The 19,625-nt window shown below is 39.5% G+C and overlaps 1 protein-coding gene across 1 annotated transcript in view; it reads left to right on the top strand.

The window, feature by feature from the left end:
• Window positions 1-3,234: 3,234 nt before the first annotated feature.
• LOC121840770 (BTB/POZ domain-containing protein 3-like) overlaps window positions 3,235-19,625 on the top strand; it is a 28,027-nt gene continuing 11,636 nt past the window's right edge. Inside the window, exons 1-2 of the mRNA XM_042305860.1 lie at window positions 3,235-3,736; window positions 19,622-19,625. The exon at window positions 19,622-19,625 is cut by the window's right edge and continues 87 nt beyond it. Of these exons, the coding sequence (XP_042161794.1) occupies window positions 3,399-3,736; window positions 19,622-19,625 (342 nt within the window). The 5' untranslated portion in view covers window positions 3,235-3,398. The remainder of the gene's footprint in view (window positions 3,737-19,621) is intronic.

The raw sequence follows: 19,625 nt of genomic DNA, 5'->3' as shown, positions 1-19,625 counted from the left end.
AAAGTGTCTTGTTGGCCTAATGTTATATCCTACATTCTAAAATCGTATAAAGTTTCTTGTTGGCCTAACGTTATATCCTACATTCTAGAATCTTATAAAGTGTCTTGTTGGCCTAACGTTATATCCTACATTCTAGAATCTTATAAAGTGTCTTGTTGGCCTAACGTTATATCCTACATTCTAGAATCTTATAAAGTGTCTTGTTGGCCAAATGTTATATCCTACATTCTCGAATCTTATAAAGTGTCTTGTTGGCCTAACGTTATATCCTACATTCTAGAATCTTATAAAGTGTCTTGTTGGCCTAACGTTATATCCTACATTCTAGAATCTTATAAAGTGTCTTGTTGGCCTAACGTTATATCCTACATTCTAGAATCTTATAAAGTGTCTTGTTGGCCTAACGTTATATCCTACATTCCAGAATCTTATAAAGTGTCTTGTTGGCCTAATGTCATATCCTACATTCTAAAATCTTATAAAGTTTCTTGTTGGCCTAACGTTATATCCTACATTCTAGAATCTTATAAAGTGTCTTGTTGGCCTAACGTTATATCCTACATTCTAGAATCTTATAAAGTGTCTTGTTGGCCTAACGTTATATCCTACATTCTAGAATCTTATAAAGTGTCTTGTTGGCCTAACGTTATATCCTACATTCTCGAATCTTATAAAGTGTCTTGTTGGCCTAACGTTATATCCTACATTCTAGAATCTTATAAAGTGTCTTGTTGGCCTAACGTTATATCCTACATTCTAGAATCTTATAAAGTGTCTTGTTGGCCTAACGTTATATCCTACATTCTAGAATCTTATAAAGTGTCTTGTTGGCCTAACGTTATATCCTACATTCCAGAATCTTATAAAGTGTCTTGTTGGCCTAATGTTATATCCTACATTCTAAAATCTTATAAAGTGTCTTGTTGGCCTAACGTTATATCCTACATTCTAGAATCTTATAAAGTGTCTTGTTGGCCTAACGTTATATCCTACATTCTAGTATCTTATAAAGTGTCTTCTTGGCCTAACGTTATATCCTACATTCTAGAATCTTATAAAGTGTCTTCTTGGCCTAACGTTATATCCTACATTCTAGAATCTTATAAAGTGTCTTGTTGGCCTAATGTTATATCCTACATTCTAAAATCTTATAAAGTGTCTTGTTGGCCTAACGTTATATCCTACATTCTAGAATCTTATAAAGTGTCTTGTTGGCCTAACGTTATATCCTACATTCTAGAATCTTATAAAGTGTCTTGTTGGCCTAATGTTATATCCTACATTCTAGAATCTTATAAAGTGGACACTGTCTTGTTGGCCTAACGTTATATCCTAATCTGACTTTGGTGCAGGTCATGTTGTTCTTCACATTACCGTCTCTGGTAAAAACACACTATATCAAATACAATCTTAGATTATTTGTCACATGTACAGGATACAGAAGGTGTATACGGGACAGTGAAATGGTTACTAACATAGTGGAGTCTTTTGTCGCTAGCTAGCTAACTAGCTAAACAATGAACCATAATCCCAAAGGTACTACCATGCATGAATCTGCAGATAATTAAAGTTAACCAAATAGGTTCAATGTTAGCTAGCTAGGGTATAACTAGTGGTGCAAATAGTTTTCTGAGATCTTAAAAATATTACTACACAGATCATACACATAACGTTAGCTAGCAAGCCTGCCAGTTAGAGTTAGCTAGCTAGCTAATAGTACACTTTAACTTGCAATGAAAACATATAATATCTGAAAATGTAGCTAGACTCTCTTACCCGTTTACATGGATGAACGCTTCTCCCTCTCTGTCGTGGAGGCCATGAGGTCATGCTCTTAGTTTGTAGATGTAATCCGAAGACAGGTGTTTTATACAGCCTTCTGTTTTCTCCCATCTCCTGGAGAGATTCTAAATACAGATGAATAATAAATGATATATATTAAAACATTTGAATGTCCTCTCTCCACATGTCCATAAATGACTATGTAAATATACTTTCAATATATATATATATATATATATGATACCTTAAATTCAACAAAAGCCGTAATGACCCTGTTATTAAAGTCCAATAAAAGCAACAATGTAAAGACGGCTCTTTATACATTCAGTTCAGCATCATATTATAAAGTGCAATTTCGTTGTGAAAAAATATAACTGACCAGGCATGCATAAATTAAGCAAATTCTGACCATACAAAGGCCTCTTAGATCAGAATTGCCCTTTAATATTTACAATATAACAAATCATATGTACAGTTGAAGTCGGAAGTTTACATACACCTTAGCCAAATACATTTAAACTCAGTTTTTCACAATTCCTGACATTTAATCCTAGTAAAAATTCCCTTGTCTTAGTATTTACAATATTTACAATATAACAAATCGTATATTTAGGAGTGACATCCCAAATGGCACCCTATTCCCTACACAAGTGCTCTAGTTTTGTCCAGAGACCTCTGTCCAAAGTAGTGCACTAAAAAGTGAATAGGGTGCAGCCATATATCATTCTCAGGGGCCACGGCTGTCACTTTAATAGAAGGAGTTGACTTAGCATATCCTAGTAGGCACTGTACTGCACTCAACTGCAACAGCCAATCAGGGATCCCGAGTGTGCCTATTGGCTGACATTGCTGAGGATGCCTTGTGCTACTTGATAGTGGTGGTGGGGAGGGGGTTTATCTCATTCTCTCTCTCCCTTCTTTTCCATCCTCATCCTTTCATCTGCTGTAGTCAGCAGAATACAGGAGGAAGGGAGCAGAGTGTAGCACAGACACCGGAGCTGCTTGCACAGAGCATCCTGCAGGAGAGACAGGACCTGAGTTACAGAACGGAGAAGGAGAGAGATAACGGGAGAGAAAGAGAGGGAGAAACAGAGAGAGAAAGAACGGATAGAGATACACAGAGAAAGGTAGATAGAAAGAGAAAGAGAGAGAAAAAGAAAGAGAGAGAAAGCAGGCTGTTTGCCTTAGGACTACTGCAGCTGCACTAAATCTCTTGGCTGTCACGCCAGCACTCACCGGAGGAGAGAGAAGATAGAAGAGAGAGGAGAGTGATTTCACTAAGGATTTCATTGGTACGGTATCTGGGACAAATAGCGATGGGTACCCAACAAGACCGTCTGTCACCAGATCAAACTTAAAAAGGAAAACTGGAGGAAAAGAAAAGTTCCTTTGATTGCTCCTGTCTATCTTCTCCAGAAAAAGCTTTCTGTTTTCTTGAGTAACGTGAAGGAGAAGAGAGAGAGTGCAGGATAACCTTGTGACTGTTTCCTAAAAGATGAACCGACGGTACAGTAGAAGGAGGATTTCTGACTGACTAACTCTTTGCCCGTTGCTCTCCACTGTCCTGCCCCCCCACCTCTCCATACACTCCCACTGCTCGGCGGGACAACACACTCATGGTGGATGCAAAGGGCCGGAACATGAAATGTCTGTCCTTCCTCTTGATGCTCCCAGAGTCAGTCAAGAGCAAGTCACCGAGCTCGAAGAGCTCCAAAAAGACAGTAAACAGCGGCAGCGCTGCCGGGGGCAGTACCGGGTCCAAGCTGCCTCCAGTGTGTTACGAGATCATTACCCTGAAGAACAAGAAGAAAAAGAAGATGGCAGATATTTTCCCTAAGAAGCAAGGTGAAGGGTCGTCCACCACCACGGTGCAGGAGAACCAAAAACAGAACCTGAATAACAATACCATTCAGAACTGTAACTGGCAGGGGCTGTACTCTACTATACGAGAGAGGTGGGTGACACTAACTAACTAATATACTAGAGAGGTAGGTGACACTAACTAACTAATATACCAGAGATGTAGGTGACACTAACTAACTAGAGAGGTAGGTGAAACTAACTAACTATTATACTAGAGAGGTAGGTGACACCAACTAACTCATATACCAGAGAGGTAGGTGGCACTAACTAACTAACTAACTTACTAACTAACTAACTAGAGAAGTAGGTGACACTAACTAACTAGAGAGGTAGGTGACACCAAATAACTAGAGGTAGGTGACACTAACTAACTAATATACCAGAGAGATAGGTGACACTAACTAACTAACTAGAGAGGTAGGTGACACTAACTAACTAATATACCAGATAGATAGGTGACACTAACTAACTAGAGAGGTAGGTGACACTAACTAACTAGAGAGGTAGGTGACACTAACTAACTAGAAAGGTAGGTGACACTAAATAACTAGAGGGGTAGGTGACACTAACTAACTAGAGGTAGCTGACACTAACTAACTGACTAACTAGCTAGAGAGGTAGGTGACACTAACTAACTAGGGAGGTAGGTGACACTAACTAACTAAAGAGTTAGGTGACAATAACTTACTAATATACCAGAGAGGTAGCTGACACTAACTAACTTTTATACTAGAGGGGTAGTTGATACTAACTAACTGCTATACTAGAAGGGTAGGTGACACTAACTAATTAGAGAGGTAGGTGTCACTAACTAACTAATATAATAGAGAGGTAGGTGACACTAACTAACTCATACCAGATAGGTAGGTGACACAAAGAGAGGTAGATGACACTAACTAACTAGAGAGGTAGGTGACACTAACTAACTAGAGAGGTAGGTGACACTAACTAACTAGAGAGGTAGGTGACACTAACTAGAGAGGTAGGTGACACTAGATAACTAGAGGGGTAGGTGACACTAACTAGAGGGGTAGGTGACACTAACTAGAGAGGTAGGTGACACTAACTAGAGAGGTAGGTGACACAAACTAACTAGAGAGGTAGGTGACAATAACTAACTAATATACCAGAGAGGTAGCTGACACTAACTAACTACTATACTAGAGGGGTAAGTGACACTAACTAACTACTATACTAGAGAGGTAGGTGACACTAACTAACTAGTATACTATAGAGATCGGTGACACAAACTAATATACCAGAGAGGTAGGTGACACTAACTAACTATAGAGGTAGGTGACACTAATGAACTAATATACAGGAGAGGTAGGTGACACTAACTAACTCACTAACTAATATACCAGAGAGGTAGGTGACACTAATTAACTAGAGAGGTAGGTGACACTAACTAACTATAGAGGTAGGTGACACTAACTAACTAGAGAGGTAGGTGACACTAATTAACTAGAGAGGTAGGTGACACTAATTAACTAGAGAGGTAGGTGACACTAAATAACTAGAGAGTTAGGTGACACTAATTAAATAGAGAGTTAGGTGACACTAATGAACTAATATACAGGAGAGGTAGGTGACACTAACTAACTAACTAACTAATATACCAGAGAGGTAGGTGACACTAATTAACTAATATACAGGAGAGGTAGGTGACACTAACTAACTAACTAATATACCAGAGAGGTAGGTGACACTTACTAACTAACAAACTAATATACCAGAGAGGTAAGTGACACTAAATACCTAGAGAGGTAGGTGAAACTAAATAACTAGAGAGGTAGGTGACACTAACTAACTAGAGAGGTAGGTGACACTAACTAACTAGAGAGGTAGGTGACACTAACTAACTAGAGAGGTAGGTGACACTAACTAACTAGAGAGGTAGGTGACACTAGATAACTAGAGGGGTAGGTGACACTAAATAGAGGGGTAGGTGACACTAACTAGAGAGGTAGGTGACACTAACTAGAGAGGTAGGTGACACAAACTAACTAGAGAGGTAGGTGACACTAACTAACTAGTATACTATAGAGATCGGTGACACAAACTAATATACCAGAGAGGTAGGTGACACTAACTAACTATAGAGGTAGGTGACACTAATGAACTAATATACAGGAGAGGTAGGTGACACTAACTAACTAACTAACTAATATACCAGAGAGGTAGGTGACACTAACTAACTAGAGAGGTAGGTGACACTAGATAACTAGAGGGGTAGGTGACACTAACTAGAGGGGTAGGTGACACTAACTAGAGAGGTAGGTGACACTAACTAGAGAGGTAGGTGACACAAACTAACTAGAGAGGTAGGTGACAATAACTAACTAATATACCAGAGAGGTAGCTGACACTAACTAACTAACTACTATACTAGAGGGGTAAGTGACTCTAAATAACTACTATACCAGAGGGGTAGGTGACACTAACTAACTAGAGAGGTAGGTGACACTAACTAACTAGTATACTATAGAGATCGGTGACACAAACTAATATACCAGAGAGGTAGGTGACACTAACTAACTAATATACTAGAGGGGTAGGTGACACTAACTAACTAATATACCAGAGAGGTAGGTGATACTAACTAACTGACTAGAGAGGTAGGTGACACTAACTAACTATAGAGAGGTATGTGACACTAACTAACTCATATACTAGAGAGGTAGGTGTCACTAACTAACTATTATACCAGAGAGGTAGGTGACTCTAACTAACTAGAGAGGTTGGTGACACTAACTAACTAGAGAGGTAGGTGACACTAAATAACTAGAGAGGTAGGTGACACTAACTAACTAATATACCAGAGGTAGGTGACACTAACTAACTAGAGGTAGGTGACACTAACTAACTAATATACCAGAGAGGTAGGTAACACGAACTAACTAGAGAGGTAGGTGACACACACTAACTAATATACCAGAGGTAGGTGACACACACTAACTAGAGAGGTAGGTGACACACACTAACTAGAGAGGTAGGTGACACTAACTAACTAGTATACTATAGAGATCGGTGACACAAACTAATATACCAGAGAGGTAGGTGACACTAACTAACTATAGAGGTAGGTGACACTAATGAACTAATATACAGGAGAGGTAGGTGACACTAACTAACTAACTAACTAATATACCAGAGAGGTAGGTGACACTAACTAACTAGAGAGGTAGGTGACACTAGATAACTAGAGGGGTAGGTGACACTAACTAGAGGGGTAGGTGACACTAACTAGAGGGGTAGGTGACACTAACTAGAGAGGTAGGTGACACTAACTAACTAGAGAGGTAGGTGACACTAACTAACTAGTATACTAGAGAGATAGGTGACACTAACTAATATACCAGAGATGTAGGTGACACTAACGAACTAACTAACTAACTAACTGATATACCAGAGAGGTAGGTGACACTAATTAACTAACTAATATACCAGAGAGGTAGGTGACACTAACTAACTAACTAACTAACTAACTAACTAACTAACTAATATACAAGAGAGGTAGGTGACACTAACTAACTAGAGAGGTAGGTGACACTAACTAACTAGATAGGTAGGTGACACTAACTAACTAGAGAGGTAGGTGACACTAAATATCTAGAGAGGTAGGTGACACTAAATAACTAGAGGTAGGTGACACTAACTAACTGGAGATGTAGGTGACACTAAATAACTAGAGAGGTAGGTGACACTAATTAACTAGAGAGGTAAGTGACACTAATTAAATATAGAGTTAGGTGACACTAATTAACTAATATACAGGAGAGGTAGGTGACACTAACTAACTAACTAATATACCAGAGAGGTAGGTGACACTAAATAACTAGAGAGGTAGGTGACACTAAATAACTAGAGAGGTAGGTGACACTAACTAACTAGAGAGGTAGGTGACACTAACTAACTAGAGAGGTAGGTGACACTAATTAACTAATATACAGGAGAGGTAGGTGACACTAACTAACTAACTAATATACCAGAGAGGTAGGTGACACTAAATAACTAGAGAGATAGGTGACACTAAATAACTAGAGAGGTAGGTGACACTAACTAACTAACTAGAGAGGTAGGTGACACTAACTAACTAGATAGGTAGGTGACACTAACTAACTAGAGAGGTAGGTGACACTAATTAACTAGAGAGGTAGGTGACACTAAATAACTAGAGAGGTAGGTGACACTAAATAACTAGAGAGGTAGGTGACACTAACTAACTGGAGATGTAGGTGACACTAAATAACTAGAGAGGTAGGTGACACTAATTAACTAGAGAGGTAAGTGACACTAATTAAATAGAGAGTTAGGTGACACTAATTAACTAATATACAGGAGAGGTAGGTGACACTAACTAACTAACTAATATACCAGAGAGGTAGGTGACACTAAATAACTAGAGAGGTAGGTGACACTAACTAACTAGAGAGGTAGGTGACACTAACTAACTAGAGAGGTAGGTGACACTAGATAACTAGAGGGGTAGGTGACACTAACTAGAGGGGTAGGTGACACAAACTAACTAGAGAGGTAGGTGACAACAACTAACTAATATACCAGAGAGGTAGCTGACACTAACCAACTACTATACTAGAGGGGTAAGTGACACTAAATAACTACTATACCAGAGGGGTAGGTGACACTAACTAACTAGAGAGGTAGGTGACACTAACTAACTCATACAAAATAGGTAGGTGACACAAACTACCTAGAGAGGTAGATGACACTAACTAACTAGAGAGGTAGGTGACACTAACTAACTAGAGAGGTAGGTGACACTAACTAACTAGAGAGGTAGGTGACACTAGATAACTAGAGGGGTAGGTGACACTAACTAGAGGGGTAGGTGACACTAACTAGAGAGGTAGGTGACACTAACTAGAGAGGTAGGTGACACAAACTAACTAGAGAGGTAGGTGACAATAACTAACTAATATACCAGAGAGGTAGCTGACACTAACCAACTACTATACTAGAGGGGTAAGTGACACTAAATAACTACTATACCAGAGGGGTAGGTGACACTAACTAACTAGAGAGGTAGGTGACACTAACTAACTTGTATACTATAGAGATCGGTGACACAAACTAATATACCAGAGAGGTAGGTGACACTAACTAACTAATATACTAGAGGGGTAGGTGACACTAAATAACTAATATACCAGAGAGGTAGGTGATACTAACTAACTGACTAGAGAGGTAGGTGACACTAACTAACTAGAGAGGTATGTGACACTAACTAACTCATATACTAGAGAGGTAGGTGTCACTAACTAACTATTATACCAGAGAGGTAGGTGACTCTAACTAACTAGAGAGGTTGGTGACACTAACTAACTAGAGAGGTAGGTGACACTAATTAACTAGAGAGGTAGGTGACACTAAATAACTAGAGAGGTAGGTGACACTAAATAACTAGAGAGGTAGGTGACACTAACTAACTGGAGATGTAGGTGACACTAAATAACTAGAGAGGTAGGTGACACTAATTAACTAGAGAGGTAAGTGACACTAATTAAATAGAGAGTTAGGTGACACTAATTAACTAATATACAGGAGAGGTAGGTGACACTAACTAACTAATATACCAGAGGTAGGTGACACTAACTAACTAGAGGTAGGTGACACTAACTAACTAATATACCAGAGAGGTAGGTAACACAAACTAACTAGAGAGGTAGGTGACACTAACTAACTAATATACCAGAGGTAGGTGACACTAACTAACTAGAGGTAGGTGACACTAACTAACTAATATACCAGAGAGGTAGGTAACACGAACTAACTAGAGAGGTAGGTGACACTAACTAACTAGAGAGGTAGGTGACACACACTAACTAATATACCAGAGGTAGGTGACACACACTAACTAGAGAGGTAGGTGACACTAACTAACTAGAGAGGTAGGTGACACTAACTAACTAGTATACTAGAGAGATAGGTGACACTAACTAATATACCAGAGATGTAGGTGACACTAACGAACTAACTAACTAACTGATATACCAGAGAGGTAGGTGACACTAATTAACTAACTAATATACCAGAGAGGTAGGTGACACTAACTAACTAACTAACTAACTAACTAACTAACTAACTAATATACAAGAGCGGTAGGTGACACTAAATAACAATAGAGGTAGGTGACACTAACTAACTAGAGAGGTAGGTGACACTAATTAACTAGAGATGTAGGTGACACTAATTAACTAGAGAGGTAAGTGACACTAATTAAATAGAGAGTTAGGTGACACTAATTAACTAATATACAGGAGAGGTAGGTGACACTAACTAACTAACTAATATACCAGAGAGGTAGGTGACACTAAATAACTAGAGAGGTAGGTGACACTAACTAACTAGAGAGGTAGGTGACACTAACTAACTAGAGAGGTAGGTGACACTAGATAACTAGAGGGGTAGGTGACACTAACTAGAGGGGTAGGTGACACAAACTAACTAGAGAGGTAGGTGACAACAACTAACTAATATACCAGAGAGTAGCTGACACTAACCAACTACTATACTAGAGGGGTAAGTGACACTAAATAACTACTATACCAGAGGGGTAGGTGACACTAACTAACTAGAGAGGTAGGTGACACTAACTAACTCATACAAAATAGGTAGGTGACACAAACTACCTAGAGAGGTAGATGACACTAACTAACTAGAGAGGTAGGTGACACTAACTAACTAGAGAGGTAGGTGACACTAACTAACTAGAGAGGTAGGTGACACTAGATAACTAGAGGGTAGGTGACACTAACTAGAGGGGTAGGTGACACTAACTAGAGAGGTAGGTGACACTAACTAGAGAGGTAGGTGACACAAACTAACTAGAGAGGTAGGTGACAACAACTAACTAATATACCAGAGAGGTAGCTGACACTAACCAACTACTATACTAGAGGGGTAAGTGACACTAAATAACTACTATACCAGAGGGGTAGGTGACACTAACTAACTAGAGAGGTAGGTGACACTAACTAACTTGTATACTATAGAGATCGGTGACACAAACTAATATACCAGAGAGGTAGGTGACACTAACTAACTAATATACTAGAGGGTAGGTGACACTAAATAACTAATATACCAGAGAGGTAGGTGATACTAACTAACTGACTAGAGAGGTAGGTGACACTAACTAACTAGAGAGGTATGTGACACTAACTAACTCATATACTAGAGAGGTAGGTGTCACTAACTAACTATTATACCAGAGAGGTAGGTGACTCTAACTAACTAGAGAGGTTGGTGACACTAACTAACTAGAGAGGTAGGTGACACTAATTAACTAGAAAGGTAGGTGACACTAAATAACTAGAGAGGTAGGTGACACTAAATAACTAGAGAGGTAGGTGACACTAACTAACTGGAGATGTAGGTGACACTAAATAACTAGAGAGGTAGGTGACACTAATTAACTAGAGAGGTAAGTGACACTAATTAAATAGAGAGTTAGGTGACACTAATTAACTAATATACAGGAGAGGTAGGTGACACTAACTAACTAATATACCAGAGGTAGGTGACACTAAGTAACTAGAGGTAGGTGACACTAACTAACTAATATACCAGAGAGGTAGGTAACACAAACTAACTAGAGAGGTAGGTGACACTAACTAACTAATATACCAGAGGTAGGTGACACTAACTAACTAGAGGTAGGTGACACTAACTAACTAATATACCAGAGAGGTAGGTAACACGAACTAACTAGAGAGGTAGGTGACACTAACTAACTAGAGAGGTAGGTGACACACACTAACTAATATACCAGAGGTAGGTGACACACACTAACTAGAGAGGTAGGTGACACTAACTAACTAGAGAGGTAGGTGACACTAACTAACTAGTATACTAGAGAGATAGGTGACACTAACTAATATACCAGAGATGTAGGTGACACTAACGAACTAACTAACTAACTGATATACCAGAGAGGTAGGTGACACTAATTAACTAACTAATATACCAGAGAGGTAGGTGACACTAACTAACTAACTAACTAACTAACTAACTAACTAATATACAAGAGCGGTAGGTGACACTAAATAACAATAGAGGTAGGTGACACTAACTAACTAGAGAGGTAGGTGACACTAATTAACTAGAGATGTAGGTGACACTAATTAACTACAGAGGTAGGTGACACTAACTAACTAGATATGTAGGTGACACTAAATAACTAGAGAGGTAGGTGACACTAAATAACCTTAGTGGTAGGTGACACTAATTAACTAGAGAGGTAGGTGACACTAATTAACTAGATATGTAGGTGACACTAACTAACTAGATAGGTAGGTGACACTAACTAACTAGATATGTAGGTGACACTAACTAACTAGATATGTAGGTGACACTAAATAACTAGAGAGGTAGGTGACACTAAATAACCTTAGTGGTAGGTGACACTAAATAACTAGAGAGGTAGGTGACACTAACTAACTAGATATGTAGGTGACACTAAATAACTAGAGAGGTAGGTGACACTAAATAACCTTAGTGGTAGGTGACACTAAATAACTAGAGAGGTAGGTGACACTAACTAACTAGATAGGTAGGTGACACTAATTAACTAGAGAGGTATGTGACACTAAATAACTAGAGATGTAGGTGACACTAAATAACTAGAGAGGTAGGTGACACTAATTAACTAGAGAGGTAGGTGACACTAATTAACTAATATACAGGAGAGGTAGGTGACACTAACTAACTAACTAATATACAGGAGAGGTAGGTGACACTAACTAACTAACTAATATACAGGAGAGGTAGGTGACACTAACTAACTAACTAATATACCAGAGAGGTAGGTGACACTTACTAACTATAGAGGTAGGTGACACTAATTAACTAATATACAGGAGAGGTAGGTGACACTAATTAACTAATATACAGGAGAGGTAGGTGACACTAATTAACTAATATACAGGAGAGGTAGGTGACACTAACTAACTAACTAATATACAGGAGAGGTAGGTGACACTAACTAACTAACTAATATACCAGAGAGGTAGGTGACACTAAATAACTAGAGCGTTAGGTGACACTAATTAACTAGAGAGGTAGGTGACACTAATTAACTAATATACAGGAGAGGTAGGTGACACTAAATAACTACAGAGGTAGGTGACACTAATTAACTAGAGAGGTAGGTGACACTAATTAACTAATATACAGGAGAGGTAGGTGACACTAACTAACTAGAGAGGTAGGTGACACTAAATAACTAGAGAGGTAGGTGACACTAATTAACTAATATACAGGAGAGGTAGGTGACACTAAATAACTAGAGAGGTAGGTGACACTAATTAACTAGAGAGGTAGGTGACACTAATTAACTAATATACAGGAGAGGTAGGTGACACTAACTAACTAGAGAGGTAGGTGACACTAAATAACTAGAGAGGTAGGTGACACTAAATAACTAGAGAGGTAGGTGACACTAATTAACTAATATACAGGAGAGGTAGGTGACACTAACTAACTAGAGAGGTAGGTGACACTAAATAACTAGAGAGGTAGGTGACACTAAATAACTAGAGAGGTAGGTGACACTAATTAACTAATATACAGGAGAGGTAGGTGACACTAACTAACTAACTAATATACCAGAGAGGTAGGTGACACTTACTAACTATAGAGGTAGGTGACACTAATTAACTAATATACAGGAGAGGTAGGTGACACTAACTAACTAACTAATATACCAGAGAGGTAGGTGACACTAAATAACTAGAGAGATAGGTGACACTAAATAACTAGACAGGTAGGTGACACTAACTAACTAGAGAGGTAGGTGACACTAAATAACTAGAGAGGTAGGTGACACTAAATAACTAGAGAGGTAGGTGACACTAATTAACTAGAGAGGTAGGTGACACTAATTAACTAATATACAGGAGAGGTAGGTGACACTAAATAACTAGAGAGGTAGGTGACACTAACTAACTAGAGAGGTAGGTGACACTAAATAACTAGAGAGGTAGGTGACACTAAATAACTAGAGAGGTAGGTGACACTAATTAACTAATATACAGGAGAGGTAGGTGACACTAACTAACTAACTAATATACCAGAGAGGTAGGTGACACTTACTAACTATAGAGGTAGGTGACACTAATTAACTAATATACAGGAGAGGTAGGTGACACTAACTAACTAACTAATATACCAGAGAGGTAGGTGACACTAAATAACTAGAGAGATAGGTGACACTAAATAACTAGACAGGTAGGTGACACTAACTAACTAGAGAGGTAGGTGACACTAACTAACTAGATAGGTAGGTGACACTAACTAACTAGAGAGGTAGGTGACACTAATTAACTAGAGCGTTAGGTGACACTAATTAACTAATATACAGGAGAGGTAGGTGACACTAAATAACTAGAGAGGTAGGTGACACTAATTAACTAGAGCGTTAGGTGACACTAATTAACTAGAGCGTTAGGTGACACTAATTAACTAATATACAGGAGAGGTAGGTGACACTAAATAACTAGAGAGGTAGGTGACACTAAATAACTAGAGAGGTAGGTGACACTAAATAACTAGAGAGGTAGGTGACACTAAATAACCAGAGAGGTAGGTGACACTAAATAACTAGAGAGGTAGGTGACACTAAATAACTAGAGAGGTAGGTGACACTAATTAACTAGAGAGGTAGGTGACACTAATTAAATAGAGAGGTAGGTGACACTAATTAACTAGAGAGGTAGGTGACACTAAATAACTAGACAGGTAGGTGACACTAACTAACTAGAGAGGTAGGTGACACTAACTAACTAGATAGGTAGGTGACACTAACTAACTAGAGAGGTAGGTGACACTAACTAACTAGATAGGTAGGTGACACTAACTAACTAGAGAGGTAGGTGACACTAACTAACTAGATAGGTAGGTGACACTAACTAACTAGAGAGGTAGGTGACACTAAATAACTAGAGAGGTAGGTGACACTAATTAACTAGAGAGGTAGGTGACACTAAATAACTAGAGGTAGGTGACACTAACTAACTGGAGATGTAGGTGACACTAATTAACTAGAGAGGTAGGTGACACTAATTAACTAGAGAGGTAAGTGACACTAATTAAATAGAGTTAGGTGACACTAATTAACTAATATACAGGAGAGGTAGGTGACACTAACTAACTAACATACCAGAGAGGTAGGTGACACTAAATAACTAGAGAGGTAGGTGACACTAACTAACTAGAGAGGTAGGTGACACTAATTAACTAATATACAGGAGAGGTAGGTGACACTAAATAACTAGAGAGGTAGGTGACACTAATTAACTAGAGAGGTAGGTGACACTAATTAACTAATATACAGGAGAGGTAGGTGACACTAAATAACTAGAGAGGTAGGTGACACTAATTAACTAGAGAGGTAGGTGACACTAATTAACTAATATACAGGAGAGGTAGGTGACACTAACTAACTAGAGAGGTAGGTGACACTAAATAACTAGAGAGGTAGGTGACACTAAATAACTAGAGAGGTAGGTGACACTAATTAACTAATATACAGGAGAGGTAGGTGACACTAACTAACTAGAGAGGTAGGTGACACTAAATAACTAGAGAGGTAGGTGACACTAAATAACTAGAGAGGTAGGTGACACTAATTAACTAATATACAGGAGAGGTAGGTGACACTAACTAACTAACTAATATACCAGAGAGGTAGGTGACACTTACTAACTATAGAGGTAGGTGACACTAATTAACTAATATACAGGAGAGGTAGGTGACACTAACTAACTAACTAATATACCAGAGAGGTAGGTGACACTAAATAACTAGAGAGATAGGTGACACTAAATAACTAGACAGGTAGGTGACACTAACTAACTAGAGAGGTAGGTGACACTAAATAACTAGAGAGGTAGGTGACACTAAATAACTAGAGAGGTAGGTGACACTAATTAACTAGAGAGGTAGGTGACACTAATTAACTAATATACAGGAGAGGTAGGTGACACTAAATAACTAGAGAGGTAGGTGACACTAACTAACTAGAGAGGTAGGTGACACTAAATAACTAGAGAGGTAGGTGACACTAAATAACTAGAGAGGTAGGTGACACTAATTAACTAATATACAGGAGAGGTAGGTGACACTAACTAACTAACTAATATACCAGAGAGGTAGGTGACACTTACTAACTATAGAGGTAGGTGACACTAATTAACTAATATACAGGAGAGGTAGGTGACACTAACTAACTAACTAATATACCAGAGAGGTAGGTGACACTAAATAACTAGAGAGATAGGTGACACTAAATAACTAGACAGGTAGGTGACACTAACTAACTAGAGAGGTAGGTGACACTAACTAACTAGATAGGTAGGTGACACTAACTAACTAGAGAGGTAGGTGACACTAAATAACTAGAGAGGTAGGTGACACTAATTAACTAGAGCGTTAGGTGACACTAATTAACTAGAGCGTTAGGTGACACTAATTAACTAATATACAGGAGAGGTAGGTGACACTAAATAACTAGAGAGGTAGGTGACACTAAATAACTAGAGAGGTAGGTGACACTAATTAACTAGAGAGGTAGGTGACACTAATTAAATAGAGAGGTAGGTGACACTAATTAACTAGAGAGGTAGGTGACACTAAATAACTAGACAGGTAGGTGACACTAACTAACTAGAGAGGTAGGTGACACTAACTAACTAGATAGGTAGGTGACACTAACTAACTAGAGAGGTAGGTGACACTAACTAACTAGATAGGTAGGTGACACTAACTAACTAGAGAGGTAGGTGACACTAACTAACTAGATAGGTAGGTGACACTAACTAACTAGAGAGGTAGGTGACACTAAATAACTAGAGAGGTAGGTGACACTAATTAACTAGAGAGGTAGGTGACACTAAATAACTAGAGGTAGGTGACACTAACTAACTGGAGATGTAGGTGACACTAAATAACTAGAGAGGTAGGTGACACTAATTAACTAGAGAGGTAAGTGACACTAATTAAATATAGAGTTAGGTGACACTAATTAACTAATATACAGGAGAGGTAGGTGACACTAACTAACTAACTAATATACCAGAGAGGTAGGTGACACTAAATAACTAGAGAGGTAGGTGACACTAAATAACTAGAGAGGTAGGTGACACTAACTAACTAGAGAGGTAGGTGACACTAACTAACTAGAGAGGTAGGTGACACTAACTAACTAGAGAGGTAGGTGACACTAACTAACTAGAGAGGTAGGTGACACTAACTAACTAGAGAGGTAGGTGACACTAACTAACTAGAGAGGTAGGTGACACTAACTAACTAGAGAGGTAGGTGACACTAACTAACTAATATACCAGAGAGGTAGGTGACACTAGCTAACTAGAGGTAGGTGACACTAACTAACTAATATACCAGAGAGGTAGGTAACACAAACTAACTAGAGAGGTAGGTGACACTAACTAACTAGAGAGATAGGTGACACACACTAACTAATATACCAGAGACGTAGGTAACACAAACTAACTAGAGAGGTAGGTGACACTAACTAACTAGAGAGATAGGTGACACACACTAACTAATATACCAGAGGTAGGTGACACACACTAACTAGACAGGTAGGTGACACTAACTAACTAGTATACTAGAGAGATAGTTGACACTAACTAATATACCAGAGAGGTAGGTGACACTAACTAACTAACTAACTAACTGATATACCAGAGAGGTAAGTGACACTAACTAACTAACTCATATAGGTGACACTAACTAACTAATATAGCAGAGGTAGTTGACACTAACTAACTCATATACCAGAGGTAGGTGACACTAACGAACTAACTCATATACCAGTGGTGGGTGACACTAACTAACTCATGTACCAGAGGTAGGTGACACTAACTAACTCATATACCAGAGAGGTAGGTGACACTAACTAACTCATATACCAGTGGTAGGTGACACTAACTAACTCATATACCAGAGAGGTATACGGTTTTTGGTTTGGGTATGTTAGAAAGATACTATCAGTAATTTTTAGATGAATCGGGTGACTGAGTCGACGTATTCATTGACATTATCTTCAGAGGCGACACAGAACATATTCCCGTCCACGTGATCAAAACAGTTTTGGGGCGTGAATTCTGATTGGTCCCACCAATTCTGTACAAACTTGATCACTGGAACTTCCCCTTTAGTCTTTGTTTGTAGCAGGGAGAAGCAAGATGGAGTCGTGGTCAGATTTTCCGAAAGGAGGACTGGAGAGTGGCTTATACCCATGTTGAAAAGAATTTCTACGAGTTAGACAGTTGATGTGTTGGTAATAATTTGGGAACATGGTTCTCAAATTACTTTTGTTGTCCCCCGCAACAATGAACACTGCCTCTGAGAATGTGGTCTCCAGTTTGCGGCAACGTCATAGGATGCAACCTTTCCAGTTTCCAGTTTGTCAAAGTTCTGCCCTGCTAGAGCTGCCCCGGTCAACTGTAAGTGCTGTCATTGTGAAGTGAAATTGTCTAGGAGCAACAACGGCCAGCCACGAAGTGGTAGGCCAAACAAGCTCACAGAATGGGACTGCCGAGTGCTGAAGCGCGTAGCGTGTAAAAATCGTCTGTCCTCAGGTGCAACACTCACTACCGAGGTCTGCATCTGAAAGCAACGTCAGCACAACAGCTGTTCGTCGGGAGCTTCATGCATTAGGTTTCCGTGGCCGAGAAGCCGCATACAAAACTAAGATCACCATGCGCAATGCCAAGCTTCGGCTGGAGTGGTGTAAAGCTCACCATTGGACTCTGGAGCAGTGGAAATGTGTTCTCTGGAGTGATGAGTCACGCTTCTCCATCTGGCAGTCCGACAGACGAACCTGGGTTTGGTGGATGCCAAGACAACGCCAACGGCCCCAATGCATAGTGCCAACTGTAAAGTTTGGCGGAGGAGGAATAATGGTCTGGGGATGTTTTTCATGGTTCGGGCCCCTTAGTTCCAGTGAAGGGACATTTTAACGCTACAGCAAACAATGACATTCCGTACGATTTTATGCTTCCAACTTTGTAGCAACCGTTTTGGGATGGCCCCTTTTCACAACCCCATTTCTCAACTTTGTAGCAACCGTTTTGGGATGGCCCTTTTTTAACCCCTTTCTCAACTTTGTAGCAACCGTTTTGGGATGGCCCCTTTTCACAACCCCATTTCTCAACTTTGTAGCAACCGTTTTGGGATGGCCCTTTTTCAACCCCATTTCTCAACTTTGTAGCAACCGTTTTGGGATGGCCCCTTTTCACAACCCCATTTCTCAACTTTGTAGCAACCGTTTTGGGATGGCCCCTTTTCACAACCCCATTTCTCAACTTTGTAGCAACCGTTTTGGGATGGCCCCTTTTTCAACCCCATTTCTCAACTTTGTAGCAACCGTTTTGGGATGGCCCTTTTTCAACCCCATTTCTCAACTTTGTAGCAACCGTTTTGGGATGGCCCCTTTTCACAACCCCATTTCTCAACTTTGTAGCAACCGTTTTGGGATGGCCCTTTTTCAACCCCATTTCTCAACTTTGTAGCAACCGTTTGGGATGGCCCCTTTTCACAACCCCATTTCTCAACTTTGTAGCAACCGTTTTGGGATGGCCCCTTTTTCAACCCCATTTCTCAACTTTGTAGCAACTGTTTTGGGATGGCCCCTTTTTCAACCCCATTTCTCAACTTTGGTATGAACTGGAACACAGAAGCTGCCTGTCCTCACTAATGCTCTTTTGGCTGAATAGAATTCTAGTGACCTAGTGGAAAGCCTTCCTAGAAGAGTGGAGGCCGTTACAGCAGCAAAGGGAAAATCAACTCAATATTAATACCAATGATTTTGAAATGAGATGTTGGACGGGCAAGTGTCCACATACTGTTGGTCATGTAGTGTATGAGAGTTACTCTTACCATACAGCACAGGTGATGTACTTTGATCTTCCTCTGGTCTGTTTTCCAGAAAC

Source organism: Oncorhynchus tshawytscha, linkage group LG25 (genome assembly GCF_018296145.1).
Source record: "Oncorhynchus tshawytscha isolate Ot180627B linkage group LG25, Otsh_v2.0, whole genome shotgun sequence".
Taxonomy (NCBI): Eukaryota; Metazoa; Chordata; class Actinopteri; order Salmoniformes; family Salmonidae; genus Oncorhynchus; species Oncorhynchus tshawytscha.
This window is presented reverse-complemented; position numbering and strand designations above follow the sequence as displayed.